The 25,045-nt window shown below is 28.4% G+C and overlaps 7 protein-coding genes across 7 annotated transcripts; 3 read left to right on the forward strand and 4 right to left on the reverse strand.

The window, feature by feature from the left end:
• Window positions 1–616: 616 nt before the first annotated feature.
• cubi_01544 (ankyrin repeats containing protein) lies at window positions 617–7,210 on the reverse strand (the record flags this gene model as incomplete). Its single annotated transcript, XM_029018556.1, has 1 exon — window positions 617–7,210. One exon carries the CDS (start codon window positions 7,208–7,210, stop codon window positions 617–619), a length of 6,594 nt encoding a protein of 2,197 aa, XP_028873783.1.
• A 497-nt stretch (window positions 7,211–7,707) lies between these two features.
• Window positions 7,708–9,381, reverse strand: cubi_01545 (T-complex protein gamma subunit; the record flags this gene model as incomplete). The annotated part of the gene is made up of 1 exon (XM_029018557.1): window positions 7,708–9,381. One exon carries the CDS (start codon window positions 9,379–9,381, stop codon window positions 7,708–7,710), a length of 1,674 nt encoding a protein of 557 aa, XP_028873784.1.
• Window positions 9,382–10,644: 1,263 nt separating this feature from the next.
• Window positions 10,645–12,315, forward strand: cubi_01546 (TCP-1 CPN60 chaperonin T-complex protein subunit 7; the record flags this gene model as incomplete). Its single annotated transcript, XM_029018558.1, has 1 exon — window positions 10,645–12,315. One exon carries the CDS (start codon window positions 10,645–10,647, stop codon window positions 12,313–12,315), a length of 1,671 nt encoding a protein of 556 aa, XP_028873785.1.
• A 693-nt stretch (window positions 12,316–13,008) lies between these two features.
• cubi_01547 (uncharacterized protein) lies at window positions 13,009–19,245 on the forward strand (the record flags this gene model as incomplete). The annotated part of the gene is made up of 1 exon (XM_029018559.1): window positions 13,009–19,245. One exon carries the CDS (start codon window positions 13,009–13,011, stop codon window positions 19,243–19,245), a length of 6,237 nt encoding a protein of 2,078 aa, XP_028873786.1.
• A 99-nt stretch (window positions 19,246–19,344) lies between these two features.
• cubi_01548 (tyrosyl-tRNA synthetase) lies at window positions 19,345–20,547 on the reverse strand (the record flags this gene model as incomplete). Its single annotated transcript, XM_029018560.1, has 1 exon — window positions 19,345–20,547. The coding sequence occupies one exon, from the start codon at window positions 20,545–20,547 to the stop codon at window positions 19,345–19,347; it is 1,203 nt and encodes a 400-aa protein (XP_028873787.1).
• A 637-nt stretch (window positions 20,548–21,184) lies between these two features.
• cubi_01549 (uncharacterized protein) lies at window positions 21,185–21,889 on the forward strand (the record flags this gene model as incomplete). The annotated part of the gene is made up of 1 exon (XM_029018561.1): window positions 21,185–21,889. One exon carries the CDS (start codon window positions 21,185–21,187, stop codon window positions 21,887–21,889), a length of 705 nt encoding a protein of 234 aa, XP_028873788.1.
• A 6-nt stretch (window positions 21,890–21,895) lies between these two features.
• On the reverse strand, window positions 21,896–23,406 carry cubi_01550 (uncharacterized protein; the record flags this gene model as incomplete). The annotated part of the gene is made up of 2 exons (XM_029018562.1): window positions 21,896–23,147; window positions 23,210–23,406. The coding sequence occupies 2 exons, from the start codon at window positions 23,404–23,406 to the stop codon at window positions 21,896–21,898; spliced, it is 1,449 nt and encodes a 482-aa protein (XP_028873789.1).
• Between the last annotated feature and the right edge of the window lie 1,639 nt (window positions 23,407–25,045).

The following is a 25,045-nucleotide window of genomic DNA, read 5'->3' on the forward strand; positions in this document are numbered from 1 at the left end:
CATCATGTATATACCAGAAGTATTTGAAGACCCATGTTAAGACTTATAATAGATACTTATTATGAAATATGAGAATTCAGCCAAAATGTTTCATTTACTTTTCCCAAAATACAAGTACTAAATAAGATTGTTAAACGAATTATATACCCAGTAATATGGAAATCAACTTGAGAAATGCAGATTATGATTGAAAATAAATATTTATATAAAAACAATATATATATATATATATATATTATGTATTTATATGAATAAATACAACTTCTTACCTTAATTAAAGAATTTGCAAAACAAAAAAAAAAGTAATTACGTGTATACTGTTAATAAAAATAATTATAAATAAATAAATATCAATGTATATTTATATGTATATTTATTTATTTAAATTTATACATTTGTATATATCATTTTAATGATTTAATATTAGAAAAAATGTGGGTACTATTAAAAGCCGACACGCGCCAAAATTTAATGTCATACACACAAAAATGAGACATAAATGCATGCAAAATAAAAAATAAAGGTACCGAATAAATATAAAAAAAACATAAATAAAGAATTGAAGTACAATTTATATATAAATATCGATATACTAATTGATATTTGCTTGAATTAATTAATTAAAATTGATTGATATTACAATCATGAAAATTGAACCAAAAAGTAAAGGTAACTTTACTGGTGTATTTAAAATATAAAATGGTGATGTAAGAAATGGTAATAATCTCATGGTTGTTTCGACTGAGTTCAATAAATTTGAACATATAGGAAGAATATCATAAACATCAGGTACCCATTGCCAAAATTCAACAGTTAGATTGTGAATTTTAATCATAATATACATTATATATATTAATGATGCAGAAAGAAGTAGTGTAAAGATTGGAACTAAATTCCATAATCTTATAGTTTTTATTGGCAAAGATTTAAGCTCGACATAGTAGTACATCATTGCAAAAGAAATAGTTACAATGGCCAGAACGTCTTTAAAAAAGTCAATAGGTTTCCAAAAATATTTGCATATTCTATGGGATGCTCTTCTTGAGTCTGCCCAAATAAAAAATGGATAGATCTGTGCTTCAAGAACTTGGTAGTATGAAGTTTCAGAATTATTCTCAATTTTATAAGGATAAATCTTGGAATAATTCATTTCAAAGTGTTCATAATCTTGGTACTGTATTTCTGTTGAGTAATGGTTTAATTTAAGGAAATTACTTAGCCTGATTTCAGGACTTTGATTATTAATAAAACTTCTTGTTGTAATTGGATTTGAATTTTGAAGTATATTTAAAGTATTATGTGGTGGGGTTAAAGATAAGTTATCGGAGTTATGACATACTCTGTTATTTCCACTCTGGTTTCTCATATTGGAAATATCAAAAGATCCAGGGTTTGCTATTTCTCCCACACTTTGTAACCTGATATTGGAATTACTTTGAGTTTTTAAAGAATTAATTGAAGAGTTTTTCGTTAAATTAACATGGCTTGGTGAATTACATCCATTTGAGCTTATTATTGAGTTCTTTTCATCAATTATCAAAGATTTATTATAACTAGACTGTTTATCTTTGGATTGTTGCTTCTCTCCAGAGAACAAAGGAGTACTTACTGAATTGGTTCTGCTGATTTCTTTTGATGAATAAGACTGAGAAATTAAAAGTTTGCTATTTTTAGCATTTGGAAGTAAAATACTAATTGGAGTTGAAATAGCAGAACTAAATACACTTGCAAGTGAATAAAAGTGGTATAAAGCAAGTATTATTGATAAAATAGGGGATGAAATCATTGAAAGTAATTGCCAATAATATATAAATGCTATAAAATGAAGAATTGATACTGTTAATGGGTAAAATCTGGTCATTTGAAAAAGATGAGGATATTGAAATTGGTAAAGTTTCCTGCAAGAGTTTATATTATTGAAAATAAATGAAATATTTGTCAAACTATATTTCCAGTCTTTAGAGATTACAAATTCTGGGTTATTATAGCAATTAAAAGGTAACTTTATGGTGATTAAAAAAGAAAGTATTAAACAAACAACTTGGATAATGAATAGTAAACGGTAACATTTGAAAATTTTCTCTACATTATTATAACAAAATTTTGATATTTCCAATAACCCAATTTCTGGAATCTCTGTATAAGTATTTTCTGGATAAAAGTTATTTTTTGAAAGTTCAAATTTTTGAATTTGCTTTGTTGATAATTCCTTAGCATCATGATTCTGAGAGAGTTTGGCATTTTTAAGGTTACTATGAAGGTTGATTGCTTTTTTTGCTATTCTTATTACTTGATTATTTGTTTGTTCATAAAGAATCATAATCTCTGGTAATAATAAAGCATTGTTGTACTTAAAACAAGAACTTAATTGGTTATACATATTCTCATCAATTCTAAATCCATGCAAAGTATATATAATAATTGCAATACAAGTAAGTATTATGAAACATACAATCTCTTCGTAAATTTGGAAAACTACAATCCATATAAAAAAAATCAAAATTGAAATTATTTTAATTAAATTAAAGAAATTTGAAAACTTTATTATTAGTGAAACAAATGAATATTGGATTGATTCATAATGATTTTCGTGAGTATTTCCATACTTTTTTACTGGAAAATCAGAAACTTTATTAATTAAAAAGCAAGCTTTTATAGCATTCCAAAGCCCTGTTTTTATATTATTCTTTGAAGGAAATGGAATATTTAGCATAAAAACCAAACCAAAATCCATAGCAAAATTGCATTCTACGCCAGATAAAGGTATTTCAGAATTTAATTGATTTGAATACTTTATCATTTTCTTGTTTATAGAATTAAACATTGAATGAAAGCTTAAATTCGAATTAAAATATACAGAAAACAATACTAATAAAGTAAAGAAGCAAAGTATAAGAAACATTATATCAGAATCTGTCAGCTTCTTTTCCCAAGGAAGAGTTGATATTTCTTTCAATTTCTCTATTATAATCAACTTGATTGGACAACTATTATTCATCTTATCTGCACTAAGGCTTTCATTATTTCCTATATTGTTTTTTTCATTTTCATTATCATTCATATTAAACTTGATATTCTTCTCATAATTTGTCTTAAAATTCCAATATTGAGTATTTTCTTCTTCTAAAGTATCAAAACTTTGGTCTCCAAATTCAAAATGATCTTTTTTATGATCAATTCCAATTGAAGAATCGAAATCATTGTCATCTATTGTCCCCTTTTCATTTGAAAAAGAATTCATTTCCCAGTAACCACTTTTTGAATAATAATACCTGAAATTCCCACTTTTATTTCCATAATACAAACAATAATTTGGTATTCCTCCAAATAGCTCCAATGTACTTGAAGGCTTGTAATCAATTAAAGCAAGCAAATTCAAACTCTCCATTAGCTGTTCTGAAGAAAATAATTGTACAAATCTTGATGACAATAATGCATGCAATACCGGTAAAGTGTCTCTTTGACCTTTATATTTATACAAAATTGTGGCGGCCCTTTGTAGAGGGGAATATGCATGCACATTAAATGGCGGGAAATCGCTTGGAAGGGCATCCAACAAAGAAAGAATACGAATGGCATCTGAGGGAGATTTGTAACTGACTCTAGTAAGGATTTCACCAATAGTTTCAGGCCTGAGTTTGACAATAGAGTAAATTGCATCAGTGCTAGCTTCTCCAAAAGGATATAGAAAGTGGTTTGGGATGAAATTGGCATAAGTATAAGACGAAGGAGGTAATGAGGAAGAGGAACTTGAACCAGAACTTTGGCTAGAAATATCTGGAGATGTTGACTGGGAAGATGATGAAAAAGGAAATTGGCGTTTATGTGAGAGGGATGACATTCCTGTATTTTGAGAAGTTTCATGGGAATAGTAAGATTTTTGATTAGACAATTCATAAAAAGAAAGTTTTGAGTCTTCTGAGCTAGATGCAGTACTCTCATATTCACCAATTTCTTGATCATAGGTATCCAAATGATTTTTCTTTTTGAATTTAGATTTAAGCAAGTTAGAATTGGAATAAGAGCCGTCGTTCATTTCTTTCCCAATAGCTTTTTCCAGCTTTATCATATTTTTAGATTTGCGACCTCCAAGATCGTCATTACTGTTTTTCCTAAATATTTGGCCATTGCCATTTTTAATAATTTGACTTTTTTCTATATTTGAGTTACTCCCAAAAGAATTTTTGTTAGTATATATTTTTCCTGGATTTCCTGTTTTGAATAAAGAACTCATATTTAAAGGAGAGGAATGAATAGAATTATATCCATTTGAATCTTGAAAGTCATCAGAACCAAGTCCAATAGCATACTCAATTAGTTTTCTGATGTTTTCAATTGATTTGTGTGAAGGACCTCTTCCAAGAATAATCTTTGCAATGCTTTCAGGGCTATTATCAACTTTTGCATATTTAGTTGAAAATATTGACCTAATTTTTGGAGGGAGAATAACCAAAGGAAAATCCTCAGGAGGAATAGTATTAGACGGAGTTTTTGCCTGGGAATCTTCGTTTTGAAGGAGAAAGTTGATGTTAGTTCTCCATTTGTTATCAAATATATTCCTTGACCCAACCCCATTATTAGTAAAGAATAATTTTGGCTCTTTGAGAAGTTTCCGTTCATTCTTGTCAGGCATATTCCTAATCAGCTTTTTCTTAAGAGAAAGCATTAGATCATCATTAAAGTCATTATTAAATATGTTACCATCTTGATGATCAAAATGTAAAAAATGACTCTCATGGAGTTGTAACATGGATGATATATCCACATTCTTAACATTTTTCAAAATATGGACAGAATTAATTACTCTTCTTCTCCAAATTGAAGTACTTCCCATGGCCTCCTCAGAGTACTTGACAGCTATTTCTAGTAGATAGTAAATAACTTTTGTGGGTAATTTTTTCCTGATTGAATAGTATATTGGGTCAGTTATACTAGAACCATTTGGCCAAATATTAATAAAAGAATATGAGATATTAAACTTTTCTTTCAGAGTATGGATTATACTCTTTAATGCTCTTAAAGGTTGTTTTGATTTGGTGAGAATCTGTAAAACTAGAGTAGAGTTAGTTTGTGGATCTCTAAACTGAAGCATGTCAATAATTAGTTTCTTTGGTATCTTTAAAACCTTACGAATTATTAAATTTAATGGATAAATACCGTACTTATCATCCTTGTGAGGATTACAATTCTGATATCCAACCCATTTATTACGTATTGCTTTACTATAAAAATCAAGTATATATTGTATCTGCTTAATATTACCATAGTAAGCGGACCACCATAGAGCTCCTCTTCCATCTTCATCAGTTATCTGACAAATTATTGCAACTTTCTTTTTGCTTTCCATCTTGAGCAATCTATTTAATAATGAATCTGAAATTCGGATTTTAACAATATCAAGAACATGTCTTGCCTCTTTCTCATAATCTTTGAGTTGTTTAAAGAAGTAATCACGATTAAGATGTTTCTTGAAAGTCTTGCCTATAAGCTTAAGTTCAGACTTATCTTGAAAAGTTGCATATTCCAAAATAATGGATCCAATATCATTATCAGAAGTGTTAATGTCATAATTATTATGATTTACAATCTTTTCAATCATTTTACCATCATTTTCTTTAATTGCAAGGTCCATTACATCGAGACCTGAAATAGGTGAAATTCTTAAAGGATCACCTCCATGGTCCATAATTAAACTAAGCATTGCTCCATTGTGATTCTCCAAAGCTACCATAAGAGGATTTTGACCGGTTCTAGGATCCCACATATTAATACAGGCCCCATTTGAAATCAAGATTTTAGCCATTTCGAGATCATTGTTTTCAACAGCATAAAATAGAGAAGTATGATTGTAATTGTCAACCATATTTACCAGATTACTCTGATCACATTTCATATTTTTACCTCCAGAAGCAGTAGAGTGATGATTAGACTGATTATAATGATCATGGAAATGATTGTGTCTGGAATGATCATAGATCTTGTGGATGTATAAAGCAGAATAATCATCATTTTGAAATTTATTGAGAAAATCAAAGTTAATATTCTTCTGTTCAGTGGAATAAGTAGAATATATTGATGAAGGTGATGAATTTAAGTAGTTTAAGGAAGAGGAAGGAGAAGAAGGAATAACTGATGATCTAGTGTATTCGTTAGGGGGTGAATATATATTAGTATGATTAGATGAAATATTGGTAATATTAAAACTAGAAGATGAATTAGAGTTGATAGTGAAATTAAAATTGTGGCCTGAGTTTTCCAGAGTGGTTTGCTCACTTTTAGAACAATTTGTAACTTTTGAAATTTCTTCCAAAATGAATCTGACTATTGAATGATTGGATTTCCTTACAGCAAGGGTAAATAATTGAGGAAACTTTTCAAAAATGTGAATATCCAGACCATATTGAATAAGTTTCTTAAGAATACGCAAAGATCCACTCCTTTTACGCTTAATAAGATTATGTAGTATATGGTATCCTCCTTCAGTATCCAAGACTTTACTTTTAATACTATTAAGTTTCTTACAGTAAATAAGATTTCTCTTTTTGTATTCGTGATTGTACATAGTAATATTATGCATAAGAGGTTCAATAATGTCCAAGATAGCCTTTGAGCTCATATCAGTCTCAAGGAAGTCTGCAATTAAATATAAGGGATGAATATAATAGGTAAGTTTCTCTTCTAATGGTACCTTTTGTACTGGTCTTTTATAATATATTGGAACAATTGCATTTTTCCTAACTCTGGCGTTAAATGAAAAAAGCATAGATCCATCATGATTTATAGCAGAATAGAGTTGATTATCAGAATTATCCTCAATATCATTTTCAACATATACCAAACTTTCGAAGAAATCTTCAGTATTATCAAATTTTCCTGTTAATAGCAAATTTTTGGTTACTTCAGGAAGTTCAGCAAGTTCATTAATTAGTTCAGGAAAGATATTTTTTCCAACTCCAAAAATTTTGTTATCTTTATAAAGTTTATCCTCAGACAATTGCTCTAGTCCTGCTTTTTTATAATAGTAATTATCGTGGGCATTCTTGCAATTAGCTATAGGTCCTCTTATTTCAGAACATACAGCAAACTGGGAATTTTTTAGAATTCCGAAACAGAGGGTAATTAAGAGGAAAATAATGATTTTGATCTCAGGTATTTTAAATTTACTATCTTGGAAAAAGATAGAATTAGCTTTATTTTGTGTGTTTTTCATAATTTGGTGTGCTTTGGGTTTCCATTTGAAACGGAATAACTTGAAGAAAAGAAAAAGTTAATAAAGTCTTTAGTAGTTGAAAAATTTAGATTATAAACGTAGAAGCTGTCTTTTCTTTATTCTTCAGTTTTTTCTACGAATTCTACCTAGTTAATCATCCAAAATTTACATTTTTCATTATTATTGATTAGGGTACCGCTTGGCGGGAACATGTCTCAAAATGTGGGTAAATAAGTGGTAATGCATGCAAAGATGACGTGTTGAGAGAATATATTGGAAAGAAAAAATACTTGCTAAAATATTGAATTTAAAAAGGGATTTTTTAAACAGAAGAAACAAAAATAGCATGATTAATAGTAATTTTAATAATAATTGTTAATGTAAAACAGAATAACTCAAAATAATTATAGATAAATTTTCTTTTCTAGTTCTTTATTTATCAGGAAATGGCGGGTTTTCAGAGAGTTGGATGTACGTGTCAGAAGAGGCATAAAAGATTAACCGTCCCTAGAGTCACCAAATGACTCCATGTTTGGATTTTGTTCAACATTGTTTTGGACTGGATCTCTTTTCTTAGACACAGAGCTGAGAACATCGTCTATTCTAAGGAGCATAAGAGTGGCTTCTACAGCAGTCTTATAGACTTGTTGTTTAACGGCAAGTGTATCCCAAATACCGAGTTCAGTAACATCTGTAATGGCGCCAGTGCATCCATTAATACCATGAACTGGCTTTTGTCCCTTGGATGGTGATGAAGGTAGATAGTGAGATCTTAATAAGGTCAGGGTTTTCATTACATTTGCTCCGCAATTTTGAGCTAGAGTTTTTGGTATAATTTCCAGAGCTTGGGCGAAAGCTTTGTAGGCCCATACTTGGGTATCATCAATAGAAAACGATTTTTCATTTAAATAACAAGAAATGGCCATTTCAGTGCCACCTCCTCCGGGGAGTAAAGCTGGATCAAGAAGGATATTTCTAGCAACTGCAAGAGCATCGTGTAGATTTCTTTCAAGCTCATTTAGGACGTCCTTGGATCCTCCTCTTAAAAGGATTGAGCATGCTTTTGGATTCTTTGACTCAGTTAGGAAACAGAAATATTCATCTCCAATCTTCTTTACCTCAAATCTTCCACAGCAAGTACCAACGTCATTCTGTGTGAGCTCTTCAGTTCTGCTAGCAATAGTAGCTCCAGTAACTCTAGCAATCCTATTATTATCGCTCTTTCGAACCCTTCTAATTACAGAAATCCCAGCTTTAACAAGGAAATGTTGAGCAAGGTCAGAAACACCTTTTTCTGTAAACACAACATCACAACCAGTTGCAATGATATCGTTACACATAGCTTCAACTTCTTCTTCTTCTTGTCTTAATAGAGCTTCCCAGTCAGACTCCTTAGTGATTTCTACATTTGTCTGACTTTCCCCTTTTTTGTACTCAAGTGTACAGTCTAATAATAAAACCTTTGGATTAATGATCAATCTTTTCATACGAGGATGAACTACATCTTTGTTTACGATCACACCATCTAAAACATAACTGTCTTCGATTTCACCTCCTGGAATTTTTTCAATCCTTACATATCTCTTAATATCAATTTCCTTTGGTGAGTCTTTATTGACAATTGAGACAATCTCTGCCGCCTTTAATGCCATAGAACTAATTAAATTTCCCCATCTTCCTGAGAATTTAGTCTTTAAACAAGAATCAACTACACTGACAAGAGACTCTCTGTTGTTTACGTCCAATTTGACGCTCATCTCTTCCATATATTTTATGGAATCATCTAATGCTCTTAAATAACCCTTTGCTATAACAGTTGGATGTATGTTCTTTTGTAAGAGAGGTTCTGCGCATGCCAAAAACTCTCCTGCTAAAACAACAACACTTGTTGTTCCATCTCCTACTTCTTCATCTATCGCCCTTGATAGTTCAATTATAGACTTTGCTCCGGGATGAGCAACATCAACCTCTCTCAAAATGCTGTTTCCATCATTTGTGAGTACTATTCCACCCAAAGGATCCAAAAGCATCTTTAACATAGCTTTCGGACCCAATGTGGTTCTGACAACATCTGCAACAGTCTTTCCTGCCTGGATATTTCTTAACTGAGCTTTTCTTCCTTGATCTCTTTGAGAAGGTTGTTGTACAACCAAAACTTGATTTGGCATCATCTTTAATTAATCCAAGTTATCACCTTCTCTTAATAAGACTTCTTCCCCACTTAGCAATATTAATGATTAGTAGTTTGGCTTTCCTTCAAATTGAACAAAATGATGAATATTAATTTAAATTATTGGAAAGAAAAGTTTCTTAATTAATATTCTACCATATAAAAGCTTATTTCAATTCTTAAACTTCTTTTCCCCACCTTTTTCCCTCTTGTTATTTTACTAATTTCCTATCTATACTAACTGTCTATATAGACTTTTTACCCGGAATAAATAGACAAATTATTATTATATTAATAAATTACATACGTAATTTACTAGTTATATTTAATTTTACTATTAAGACAATTTTTCTAAATCATTTATTTTTTACTTATAAAATAATTCACATTAATAAATAATTAATATCACAATTTGGCGCCAGTTATGTTAAACTTATTATTGCCAAATAACCAGGAATAATTAGTTTAACTTAAAATAAGCACCAAAAAAAAAAATACTTCAATGAATTAAATATCTAAATTTCGAATAAATGTACATATAATTAACTTTTTTATTCTTCACACTGTTTTTTTAACCTGTTCGACTTTTTTTTTCTTAATGTTATTTGGTACTAATCAAAATTATTAATAATTGTATTAACCCGCTTAAAAAATTTAAATTACTGTAATTTAAATATTATTTCAAGTAGTTATTTGGTTTTGGCGGGCTATTGATTAAATAAAAATAAACAGCTCTAGTTATTTAACTAAAGTAAGTTTTAATTGAAGAAATTAAAATAGTAATGTCGAGACGTAAAATGTAATCAATATAAAAATAATTTGACCCCACGAAAATAAGAGTTAAATTATGGTTATAAAAGTGAATAAAAACTGAAGAGGGGAAAATAAAAGTAAAAAGCCTTGGTTAAATAATCAATAGGTTGCAAATCTGAAATATACAGAAATCGCCATCATTACCAAGAACCAGATTTTAAGAGGAGATTTCTCGGAGTTAGACTTTTACGAGGAAGATTCTGGAAGATTAAACCTTTTAGAAAATACTACTTTTGATTATTTTTTTTTTTTATATTAAGGGAAAATTAAGAATACTGATAAACTAATTAGTACATATAAGTATATATTTAGAGTCTAATATTGAAGTCAATAAATTACAAGGAAAAAGCTAGTTTGAGTTTTAATATTAAAGACAATATAAATATATAAAACTCTAATAGTATTGTATATAGTAAATAATTAGTAAGAGAAGTAATATTGAGAATAAGAAATGTTGAGAGCTCCAATTATTCTTCTAAAAGAAGGTTCAGATACATCACAAGGTAAGGGGCAGATATTAAGTAACATCACTGCATGTCAGGCAATTGTTGATATTGTCAAGACAACTTTGGGTCCATATGGAATGGACAAACTTATTCATAATAGTAATTCTCCAGATGATGTTACAATTACCAACGATGGAGCAACTGTCTTGAATTTACTCGGAATCGTACATCCTGCAGCAAAGTTGTTGGTGGAAATAGCAAAGGCACAAGATGATGAGGTTGGAGATGGTACCACAAGTGTGGTAATTTTAGCGGGGGAGTTTTTAAAGGAAGCAAAGAACTTTATTGAAGATGGAATGTCTCCTCAAGTAATAATATCAGGTTTTAGAAAAGCAAGTCAGATTGCAATAGATAAGGTAAATAGCATGAAAATCAGCCTTTATGAAGAGACTCCAGAAAAGAGACGTAGTATGTTAATTAGATGTGCTGAAACCAGTTTAAACTCTAAGTTGTTGGCTAATTATAAGACTCACTTCGCTGAAGTTGTAGTGGATGCTGTTTCATATTTAGACAACGAAATGGATAAGGACCTTATTGGAATTAAGAAGATTAATGGAGGTTCTGTTTTAGATAGCTTTTTAGTTAAAGGAGTAGCTTTCAAGAAAACATTTTCCTATGCAGGATTTGAACAACAACCAAAACACTTTATGAATCCTAAAATCATTCTATTGAATCTTGAACTTGAACTAAAGGCTGAGAAAGATAATGCTGAAGTAAGGATTTCTGACCCCTCTGCATACCAAAGCATTGTAGACGCGGAGTGGAAAATTATATTTGAGAAACTTGACCTAATTGCTAATTCAGGAGTAAATGTAGTCTTAAGCAGACTTGCTATAGGAGATTTAGCGACCCAATATTTTGCTGACAGAAATATCTTTTGTGCTGGAAGAGTCGAGGAACAGGACCTTAAGAGAACTGCTTTAGCAACAGGTGCTATTGTGCAGACAACTGTTTATGGCTTAAACAAAGATAGTGGTGTATTCGGTACATGTTCTGAATTTGAAGAGGTCCAGATCGGGGCTGAGAGATACAATATTTTTAGAGATTGTGCAAAGACTAAATCATCCACAATGATCTTACGTGGTGGTGCCCAACAATTTATTGATGAGGCTGAGAGATCCTTAAATGATGCAATAATGATTGTAAGAAGAGCAATGAAGTCATCTTACATTGTTCCTGGTGGTGGAGCCATAGAAATGGCAGTTTCCAAAACTATTAGGGATTATGCCAGAACAGTTTTGGGAAAAGAACAGTTAGTTATGAATTCTTATGCTAGAGCTTTGGAAGCCATTCCTAGATCTTTAGCTACTAACTCTGGGTTTGATTCAATCGATATCTTAAACAGACTTAGACAAAAACACTCGCAAAACACCGAGGATTGCAAAAATTATGGAGTAGATTGCAGTAATGGAGGAATCTGCGATACTTTTAACTCATTTATTTGGGAGCCTGCTGTAAATAAGCTCAGTGCTTATTCTAGTGCGACAGAAGCTGCATGTTCTATTCTTTCCATTGATGAGACTGTTAAAAACAAGTCTAGCGAAGAAGACAGAATGCAAGGTCCTCTGCCAGGAATGGGTGGTATCCCCCCAGGTATGATGGGTGGAGTAAGGTGATAAAGAACTAGAAGAGAATGGGTAGGAAAAACCTCCCCTCTAACTAAAAGTGCTATCACTATTATTACTATTATTTCCTCATTTGTTAACTTCTAATTGTTATTAGATGCTATCAATCATGCCAAATTACATTCATTATGTTATTACTATTACTACAATTTTTCTCATTATAATTAATTCTTCTTTACTATCCTCCAGATTCTTCTTATACTTGAAGCTCTTATTTTATTGTTACTAACCCTTAATATTGCTTCTTCACATTGATTAGTTTTGCATGTAAATACCGGTATGTAAAAATTAGTAAAATTGACAAGGCGGTAAAATGATTCGAAATTTTAGTAATACGTGTATGTTAGTAATGCCGGTATAAAGATAATACACATGCATACAAAAAAACAAAAAATTAAATAGGAGCCAAATTGTATACTGACTGGTTGCCCCACGAAGATAACATGAAAAAAAATTGAAGCTAATTTACCTGAAATCAATTAATAAATAGTATAAAATCTTCAATAAATAAATAATCAAAATAAAATCAAGTTGGATTTATTAGTTAATATAATTTATTAATAAAACTCATCAAAACTTTTAATGTATAAAGGTTTTAATAAATAATTCAAGAAATAATTAAGTTAGTTCAATTCAAATAATTAATTAATGTGGAAGTGAATTTTTGATAAAGGCATAGAAAAAATGAACAAGAGTGAAATTTTTAAAGCTAAGTTATTTTGGATTTTGGTTCCAATAATAATCTGTTTAATATCTATTTCCATAAATATTTTTGATAACAATTCATTTCAAAGAAACAACAAATTACTGAAACTTTGGAGTGAAATTTTGGGGAATAATAATAAATTATCAAAATTAAGAAAGTTATTAGGATTTTCAAGAAATAAAGAATGTGACTATAAGAAATTTCCAATACTTCGTCCAAAGCTTAATATAAGAGAGAAAAATAAAGTTAGTACTTGGAATGATTTAGGTGTGATATTACAAAGTAAATGGCCACAAATTCCATTAGAAGCGTCCTTAGTAGAATTTCTTTCAGAGTTTTACCAAGGTATAGGAAAAACATTTGAAGAATTAATTAGGGATTTAGTCAATTTAAATAACCCTCAAGATGAAAAAAGAATGATTACAACAAAGTTGGCAAGTGAATTGGTTAATGATAATTTAGGAATTAAGTTAATGGAAACTATGATAATAAATAAATACTATTCCCCTAGAATTGAGTCAATAAGAGTATTGGAAAGAAGCCAAAGAAATGTTTTTGGAATAATATGTAAGAAAGCAACTTGGTTTATTGTTGTATATCAAGAAGAGACTATTGACACATTTTGTGATTCCAAAGATTTATATAATAGTGTAATAAAAGGGAAATCCAAAGGATTTGAGAGTCTTAGTAAGTATGATTTGAGTTTCTCAAGATATGATATAGGGAGAGAACATATACTTGAAAATACTGGTATCAATATAGAAGAAAATAACAATCAAATTGTTAATAGACTGAGAAAAATAGAGATTTATGCCTATATTGATTTTTCAGACGATAATTCTAGAGAAATACTTAATAATTTATGGAATGTTTGGGATATATTAAAAGATCAAGATACTGTAAAAATAAAAATAAGGCATTGTGATCATATGGATTTTACAGAAAGTTATGAGTATTTATCAGGATTTGGAGTTTCAGTAAGTAAAATGTCATTAGAATCTAATTCGACAGTAGATATGAGTTCAAACGTGAATAGTGATTTTCAAAATCAGTACCAATTATTTCAGTGTAATAGGGAATTAGAAAAATCTCACAAGGATGAAGAGTATGAGAATTTGGCAACAATATGTGATAAAGCTATAAACATGGAGAATGTGCTAGACTCTGATGGAGAATTATCGATTGAGTGTATGAGAGATATTGGAGCCTATTTAGTATCATTATCTAAAAGATTTGAGGATCAATTGGGTGCTATAATACATTATTTAGAGAATTTTGGAACATATCAGTTAGCATTATGCAATGGAGTAAGGGAAAACACTACATTATCTGGGTACAGTCAATTGCATCAACGTGTTTCAGAAGGTTCTACATTCTTTACATTGAACGGGAGATTGTTCTCTCCAAGTGAAACAAATTTTTTCAATTTAGCTACAATATTAAAAAGTATAATATTTTCAAAAATCAGGTTATTGAGAAATAAATTAGACGAAACAGTTATTATAGATTCTTTGTCTATAACAGGAATAAATGAGAAGGAAGAGCTAAATCTCTTTATGGAAAGTATAAATGGAAATTTAAATGATTCGAGAATTTCTAGCAAGTTTAAAAATGTTATAAGGGATGAGAGTTTAAAAAATCTAATAGAGAAAGGAGAAATACTTGATTTTAATTCAGTACTTGAGTTTGAGAAAGAATTAGAGCAGGATCCAACTTTAATGGATGATATGGATTGGTTAGGGAAAAAAGAATACGTTTTGTCAAGTTCATCTCCATGGGTTAGAAGTTCTCCAAGAACCGACTGGAAAGTAGCAAATATTCTTCCATTAAAATCACGTCATTTTTATAAGGATATTACTAATATTGGAGATTCTCAATGGGGAGAAACTCCTAGTATTTTTGAAAAAGTCTGGTTTAATAGAAATATAACTGAAAATAATTTATATCAAAAGGAGATTGTGAATGAAGTTGAAACAAATAACTCCACTGAAGCAAATGTTTTTCAAGAAGTCGAGTATTCACCCTGGATAATGTACAGAATTTACTTTTCAAATCAAATTAGAAATTCAAGAATAGTTCAGGATTATGCAATATACGATATTATGAAAGAACCAGAAGCCACTCTTGGGCAGTATTTATATCCATTGGGGAGTTTACCAGAATTATTTGAAAAATACCCAAATAACGTAGGGATTTATCCAGTAAAGGCTGCAATATTGGATATAATAATATTATGTGATCCATTTGATATAGAATGTATTACAGTAACGATAGAGATTATTAATAAGAAGTGGCCAATAAGGTTAAATTTGTTATTAATAGATCCAGAATGGGTAAATGAGAGAAAACCTGATTATTCAAGACCCTTTTCGTATAAAAATGTGACATCTGATGAAGATTTTCAAGCTAAATTTAGGGAAATATATGAAGATAAAAGAGAAAGGGAAAATAATCAGGAAAGAAATCAAACACTTTGTAAAAGGTATTATGGGGAAGAAAATATTCAAAATTGTCCAGAATGGATAAATGAGAAAGGAAAACTAAAAGATAGCAGAAGTAAAATTTTTGAATACTATGATAAATATGATCAAGGTTCAAAAGGAGAATACGCCATAAAGTTGGCAATTTCTGAGGTTTTTGGATTCCTAGTTTCTTCTTCAACAATTCAAGGAATGTTTCTTGCAAGAGCATTTATTGAAATGATTGCAAAAAATTTACCATTATTATTAGAAGAGAATTACACACTAAGTCAGTTTCAAGAGTTTTTGAGTAAATTCTTTACTCATTTTAGTATTAATGCAGAGTTGAGCAAAGTTTGGGAGATAATCTATTCTAACAATCCAAATGATGATTCTTATGTCAATAAGGTGGTATCATATTGTAGACTCAAAGGATTCACAACTCCTGGAGCTTTGATTAATGGTTACTTTGTGGAAATTACAGATTTGATATTAGAAGAAGTTATTTATGGAATAGCTAAAAAAGAGCAGAGAATGATTATGAAAGGTATTAAGGAAGGCCAAATCACTAGTAGTGATGACATTTATCAATATATATTTAATAGCACACTCACTGGAATAAGTTCTGTACCAATTGTTTTCCCACCATTTACCAAGTCTATCAAATTTGAAAACTGGCCATTTATTGGAATACAAAATGAATGGATAAATATTGAGAAAGAGATTAATTTCAAGCTTCATCAAAAGTATGACGTAGTAAGTATGGAAGAGGATTCAAAAAATAATGAGAAAACTTCAAAACCTTACTTTCAACAAGCAAAAACAGGTGATTATCAAATTAATATTCTGGAAGAAGATTATGATAGGGTTTTATTAGATTTAGAAGATCTATCTGCTTTGGATTATTCCAAATTATGGGATCAAAATCCTGAATTAAAACATAATATGGAGAATGTCGAAAAGAAAAGCCAATCAACTCCTTGGATTACATTTATTGTACTAATAAGATCATCTAGAACGGGGTTGTTGGGACTTTCTAATTTGATCGATTATTGGATTTCAACATTATCTTACCAAGCATCTATGTATTTGAATCAGTATAATGAATTATTATTTAATAGGAGGTTTAAATTGATGTTTATTCCACCTAATGGAGTCGAAGAAAATTCTGAAATCTCACTCATTTTAGAAAAGTGTATTGATGATGTATTGTATTTGAATAAAACCCAGAAAGAGAAAGACAAACTTTCACAATTTGTCCCAATTTTAGATAAGCTGAGATTTATAAAGTGGTTTGTCAGAGTAGTTTTGGAGACTATGGATGAATATTTGGATATAGACACTTTTACAAATGTTAATAATCAGGATCTAAATTTAAATGACTCTTTAGTAGGAAAAATTATTGATATTTATGAGTCACTTTCAAGGAGCTTTTTTGGAAAAAGTGGGAATGGAAAATTGGATACAGATTATTTTGAAGATATAGATTTAATTGAATCACGGAAAAGAGTAAAAAAGAAATTGATAAGTAAGTTCTCATCTAGGAAGGAAAAGGAAGTCATTTCATTTCCATATTCTTCTGTTGGTAATGGAAAGTTAAAGGGTTTTCCAAAATATGCAACTTACAACTTGAATCAAGAAAAGTCTGATCAAAGATATGGAAAAGGGAGTTTTGAAGATAGTCAATTATCAAAAAAGGATTGTTTTGAAACCTTCACAATGGGAATCGTTTTAAATGGAGTATATTTGAGAATTTGTCCAAACACATATCCTGTTTATTTGAGAAAAGATGTTAAAGTAAATTACTGGTCTTCTCCAATTCATTCTGTTCACTTTAAGCTATTGGAAACTGCAGTAACTAGTAGAATGAGGCAGCTGGTCTTACTTGGAGAGTTTAAAAGAACAGGAAAAAAAGAAGATCTTTTATACAGAATGTTGTGGTCAAAGTTGGATCCAAATAAAATGTTTATTTTAATTAATGAGCATTTACATGTTTCAAATTTATTCAAGTCTGAATCTTTGATACAATTAGATGATATATTCAGCTCTTCAAATTCACTGATTAAACTTCATTTACCAACTGTTAATACAAAAGGAAGTTCTAAACCACAAACAAATACTTTGATTGGAGTAGTAGCTGTTGTTAATCCAATGACTACTTTTAGTAATAGTATATTGAGGTTATTCGATATATTACATCAGTTACTGGAGGTTGATATAAAACTGGTATATAATCCTGTGGTAAATTATCAGAATATTAATCAAATAGTACTGGTTGATACATGGAGAAGATATGTTTTTAATTATCCAAAACTCAAAATAGAGAAAAATAAATCTAAATCGCAAGTAATGACCAGTTTAAAAGAACTAATGTATTCAAAAGGAGAACCAAGTGAATTTAAGGTTGGTAAAGATGATTTGTATTATTTAAACTCTCAATTAATTGCAAAATTTGATATACAAACAGAAAAGAGATTACAAATTAATATAGAAAGAAATAATGATTGGAGTATAAGTTACTTAAAAACTATATTACGTCAACCAAGAAATATCCAAGGTAATGATCAATTTATATTACCTGGTAATGTTTTTAAGGCAAAAGGGGAATTACTAGTTTATGAGCTTAAAGGTAGAGAGTTTGAGGCTACATTAATAGATATAATGGAAACAGAAAGCGTGAATTTGAAAAATAAAATAAGAGAGATTCAAATAATACCTTCTCGTAATTCAAAATTTGAGATTGAATCTAAAAAAATAATTCCAAAACAAAAGATTTACTCAATAACTGAATATAATAGTTTCTTTGGTTATCTTGGAATAGGAATTAATGATTTATTACTCACTTTAAACGAATATTTAGATACTAATAAAGTTCAAGATAAGAAAGGAGTAAATAATAATAATGAGAAAGAAAGCTTATTATTGAATTTTCCATTACAGATATTTAATCAGAGATTATTTGAAACAAATCACTTTGTTATACATCTTTCAAAGTTATCAAAAACTCTTAAAGGAAGTATTAGTTATATTAATCCAGAAGTAAAGCCAAAAGGATTATTAAAAATATTACATATTTTCTGTTTATCAACAAATTTATTAAAGAGAGAGATGGAAGGAGGAATAATAGACAAGTTAATAGATTTAATTGATAAAGGGTTTGCAGGACAAGTTAAATATTATAACAAATTTATTATTTATTTTGATAGCAAAGTTATAAGTCAGACTATCAGAGATTATTACAGCTATAAACTATTTTGGAAGTATTATATTAATATAGAGTATTTGGAAATTACAAGACCAAAATGGATACCCAAATTATCTATACAAAATAATAATTCAATAATGGATATTTTATTGACATTAGAACATTGGATATCACCAAAAATTGAGAAGTTATTAATATTGGATCCATTTTTATTAGATGTTAATTCTGATTTAAATAACTATTTTGAATTATTAAATATAAACAATAATAGTAATATTGATAATAGTAAACAATTAAGAATTGGAGAATCTGCTATTATATTCCCTAAAAAAGATGGTAAAGATGAATCATTTAGTACAAAAATGGGTTTAATAATAATGAATAAATACAAAAGAATTGGAAATTATTTAAAAAAAGCTTATTTTGAGTTATATTATGATCTTGAGATAAGTAAAAAAATAAAAGAAGATAATCAGAATATTATGGATTTATTTATTTCATATTTGAGAAATGATACAGAATTAAAGATTGAAGATGATGAAAAAAGATAATTAAAAAAGAAAAGAAAAAAAAAAAGAACTTAATTTGAGATTAAATCAAAATATTCTTCCATTATTACAATTAATCATGTGGTATTTGTAGTTTTTATATTAACTAAGGCTACCATGTGCCAGACTTTTGTTTTCAACAAAAATAGGACCTGCAGAAGTCATCATTGTAGATTCTTTAAATCTGCAAATAAGTTCTCCACTAACATTATAGTGTGGTTGAACAGCAACAAATGGATCTTTGCCAGTTTTTGTGTTTAAAACAGTATCAGGTTCTCCTTTAAAATCATTATAGAATATAAGTTCTCCAACTTTAGCGTCTTTTGGGACTGAAACTGGCTCACAAAATCTTTTTGGTGATTCTTCTTGGTTATTATTTGAACTTTCTTCTGAAAGAGCACTACTAGCACACAAAAGCATTCCGTTAGAAGTAATACCTCTCATTGCTCTTGGTTTTAAGTTTGAAACAATTACAACAAGTTGATTAATTTTTTGAGTTAAATCATAAATTCCAACAAGTCCTGATAAAATAGTACGTGGTTCCTCTTCTCCAACATCAATCTTTTCAAGATAAAGCTTATCAGCAGTTGGATGTCTTTCAACAGAAAGGATTCTACCAACTCTAAGAGCAATTCTGGTTGGATCATCTAATGGTCTTTCTTCTTGCTTATTATTATTATTATTATTATTTCCATTATCTCCAGTATTCTTCTTTTCTTTCTTTACAAGTTTCTTCTTAAAGAATGGTAAATCTAAATAGATAATATTTTCTGGGCATGATTGCCTAATTTGAGTAACTATTTGTATTTGTTCAAAAAACGTAGATAAGTTAGGATATTCTGGTACATAATCTTGGCCTTCATTTTTGAGCGATTCAAAATAAGAGTATAAGGATATATAGATGACAAGATCTACAATTGTTAAACTTCTTCCTAAAAAGAAACTTTTCCCTTTGATCTTTTCATTAAATTCTGACATTTCTGGTCCTTTAGAAAACTTAAAGTTAATTTCAACAAGTTTTTGAAGAATTTCTTTGGATTCATTAACCAGACTCGAATCTTTTCCGAGAAGATTTTTTCCAAGAGATCCAAGATGAATTAATATATCTACAATATTTTCTAATTGATCATTACAATTTTCTTTGTCTTTAATTAAAACAATTTTACTATTACTTTCATTAATATCTCCATCAATAATTGATTCTTCAATTTTTAACTCAGTATTCTGTTTAAGTAAATAGTTTATTACTAAAGCTATTGCTTTGCCTATATTAGTGGTCTTTGAATACTTTATTAAAATTCCCATTTTTTTTTTAATTAAATCTAAGTTTATAATGTGTAAAATTTAAAAATTCGATATCTAAGAGTAATAAGAATCTTTCAATTTCTTTTTATCTTTAAGATTTTTACTTTTCAACTTTAGAATTTTGACTCAATCCACGTGTTAATATTTATGGCTTATGGCGCCACAATTTTTTTTCAATAAAAGTATTATTACTTTTTCTATACCGGTAACACGTAATATTATATTTCAAGTTAAAAAATAAATTCCTTTTTTTTTTTTTTTAATAAATTACAGAAATATTTAAATCTAATAATTTTATTTTAAAAAAAAAGAAAACTAATTTTTGCATAATTTAGTATTTTATAATATAAACTAATTTTATGGTGTGAAAATTATCAAGCATTATATTTATTATCATAAATTAGTATTGAGAAAAATAGCAAAAAAATTACTTTGAATTGAATATAAATTGGAATTAAATTAATAATAGTATAAGTTTAATACTTGGATAAATTGAATAAAGCTAAATTTAAGATATAAAATAATCCCACGCTACTATTTCTCTTAGATCTATCTATCACACAGGATTTATCCTTGTAAATAGTATTGTAGATAAAAAGAGAAAAAGAAGATAACTATTAAATTTAATGAATAAAAAATGCCATCATTTATTCCAAGTATAAGAAAAGAAGAAGAAGAAGAAAACTTAGAGGAGTGTGTGGGGATTTCATTACAAGATGAATTACTCAACAAATATTTCGAAGAACTGTCATCTTTAATTGAGGAGTTAAAGAAAGAAAAAAATAGGATTCAAGAAGGGATGAACAAATACACAGAACAAGAAAAAGCAAAGTGTTATGCCCTAATATTATCATCACAGAGAATGTTGGAAATTATATACTTTGAAATCCATTTTAGTGAATCAAATACAAGAAATTACCAGGATTTCCAAAATTATCTCAAGTATAAAGAAAATCTTTCTCAAATTAATGAAGATTTTTCGAAATTTACAGTTTTTTTTGACCCTAATAAAGATTCTAAAAATGAGGATAAAACCGAAGAAACCTCAAATTTACCTTTTAAAGATGTTATTTCTCATTCATCATTAGAAGTAAATATAAAAGATAACAAACTATATCATCACCAAATCATGGAAGAAAAAAGCCAAGATTACTATTTACTTCAAAGTAAAAGGCTACTAGAAGAAACTAACCAATACAGCCAACAAGTACTTTTAAATTTAAATACACAAAAAGAACAATTAATGGGTACCGACAATAAAATTAAAAGTATTTCAAAAAATATACAGGATTCATCATTAATACTAGATAAAATGACTAAATGGTGGCACCAATTTATCTAATTTCCATCAAATATTAAAATATGGGTGAAATGAAGAAGGGAACTCATCCAAATCCTCAAATCTATTTATTACTGTATATCTCTTTAAAAGAGAAGAAGACTCAGAGAATTTTAAATAATTACTAATACTTGAATTATCATTTTGGTTTCCCTCAATTATTTTTTTCTCGATATTATAATCATCTCCAGATTCACCAACAATTTTATTCAAATTATCATTTAATTCCGTATTTTTCTTATATTTTATATATATTTTTTGTATAATAAATTCCGATACCTTTAGATCACGAGACATATCTAATAAAGTATCGATTTCATTAATATTCATTAAAATTTCTTTTGATCTGATTCTTACATATTCAAGAATATGAGTATTTAAATCAAGTTTTTTAAAGTTGTAATCTTTAAATATGATACAAAGTAAAGATAGAGCTATTTTATATACTGTAATATTAAAATTTTTGCTTGGATCATGAATGATTATATTATCTAATATGAATATTGAATTTATAGCATACTCTGTGTCAGCTATATCATAAGTAAATAATGTAAGAAACCATTGTATAGCAAAAAATTCGGGTGTTATTTCTATTTCATTCTCTTTTTTACTAAAGATATTATCATAAATTTCTGGAAGATATTCTTTAATAAGTTCATTAAATACAAAACACATTTCTTTTAGTTTAATTAATCCTTTGTTATATATTTCCTGATATTCCCAATTTATTAATATAGACATCACTGATGAATAAACTTGATCAACATTAAAATCCAATGCATATAAGAAAATTCCTACTAAATAGTTCATTCCTTGACAGTATCCAACATTTGGTAATGCATATGATATCTTAAAAAGTATTTCTATCATTTTATTCTGATTTTCATATATTTGGAATTCTTTTAATTTTGGGAAAGTTCTGGATATATCTCTTAATATTTCATCATGGTTACTTAGAATGCAATCTAACTCACTTTCAAAAGATATGAAAATATCTTTACTTTTCTTTTTTATTCTAATTTCCTCTATTTTTTTCTCATCTTCTATGCATAATTTATATTTGTCTTCTCCAATAAGTATACATTTCCATATCCATTTTCTTTGACTTTTACTAAATTTATTTAACTGAATCGGGTACCTTTCTTGCAAAGTTTTAATAGAATTTGCTTCTGCAAACCATAATTTACATACTAAAGATGCCTCTTTTATCTCTTCTTCCTTTAAAAATCCGAATAAACCAGTATTTAAAATCGATCTACAACTTTTACTTCATATTTTAAATATTTAATTAATATACTCCTTAATTTACCTTTTGTTACTTACCTATTATTATGTTTTATTAATAACTTTCTTATAAATCCATCCTCCAGTTGATTAATACCTCCATTATATCCATTATCTTGTTTTATTTCTTTTTTTAAATCATTCAATTCATTTTCCTTTATATTTAACTCCAATTCTGCCAAAAATAACTTCTCACTGTTTATGGGAGTCTGAGTTTTTTTTCTTTTTCTGATCATTACCTTCTGATGCACTCTTTTTGACTATTTATTTATTTACCTTTATTATGTATCTAAATATGCATGCATGCATAGATAAATACATACATAAATGCATAAATACATAAATAAATACATACATACACACAGGATATCCCAAATTAATTACTAATTCCTTTTTCTTTTATGTTTTTCCTGTATTTTCTAAAAAGATCTTGATTCACTTAATTACCTCCAAAAAAACCAGTCTAAACATGCATACATGCAAACATATATAAATGCAAAACAAAGCTATTCATTCAATCTAGAGGAAATTTTTATTATTTAATTCTTTATACCAAAGTCAATTTTTTTTTCATTAACAGAAAAAAAAATATTGTTTGCTTTTCACAAAATTTTCTTTTTGTGATCTAACCTCCCGCCAAAACTATTTACCCCTTTTCGGTACCAAAAATGGCGGGAAATTCTTTCACACAATAAGAGTAAATACAAAATTTTTAAATAGAAAATTTAATATCAAATACAGAGGAATAAGTGATTAATGACGATAATCTATACAGTTTAGTTAGTTATTCACTAATCTAGTGATCGAAACCGGAATAATAAGACCACTCTTTAAACATTTCTTATTTCTATTTAATCCTTTAAATTTATTATTATTTCTTTTTTTATAATGCACATCCTTCCGTCAGTTCTTTCTTCGTATTAATATTTAACAGATGAAAAATGTCTTTTTTTCCTTTTAAGTAAAGAAAGAAAAAAAGAAGTTAATGATTCTTATAAATATATATGTGTATATAATCTAATAGGCGAGATTAGGATTATATCAAAGCTTCTGAAATATACTGGTGGAAAAAAAAAACCTTAATAATAAGTCGATCAAATCTATTCTTTATTATTTTGTATTACACCAATTCCAAAAGAAATGAAACGAAAAGAAAATGTTATCACAATTTCGTAGCCAAATTTCACATAATATGTGTAAACATGAACTATATATATATATATCTCTATATATATATATAATACATGAATACAAATACATATTATACACGTCACTTTGTATGGATGCAAAATTTAACAATAAAATTTCCCTTATTTCTCCTCTATAATAAATAAGACAATACATCTGTTGTTTTATCCGTTTATTATTTTGTTTTTATTCTTTGTTTATACATGTATGTTTGTAATATCTTCCAAGTAATTATCTATATCACTAACACAAATTAAGAATATATATATATATAATATACATTTCCTCGGTGTCAGTTGTTTAAGGTAAAGAAAGATTATTAAACATCCATTGAAGACATACTTAATGACGCGAGAAATCTCATACTTTATTTTAGCTGAAGTTAAAAAGGAAAAACCACTATGATGCAATTCTATGATTGAACATCACCCCCATCCATCAAATTCCTCCTTTTATTAAGTAACAATTACTTCCCCTTCTATCTTCAGTTTCATTAGATCCAAATCATTACCTCCAAAAATTTGTAATTAAAAAAACATAATTTATTAAGCTGCCCCACCAATAATATAAACTAAATAGTTAGATGAATGAATATTAATATAGGGACAAAGCTTAAAAAACATCATAACATCTGAAGCAATTATTTTATCCATATAAAGGTCCCTTTGTTTTATCACCATTATTTCC

This window comes from Cryptosporidium ubiquitum (genome assembly GCF_001865345.1).
Source record: "Cryptosporidium ubiquitum isolate 39726 chromosome Unknown contig_20, whole genome shotgun sequence".
Classification (NCBI taxonomy): domain Eukaryota; phylum Apicomplexa; class Conoidasida; order Eucoccidiorida; family Cryptosporidiidae; genus Cryptosporidium; species Cryptosporidium ubiquitum.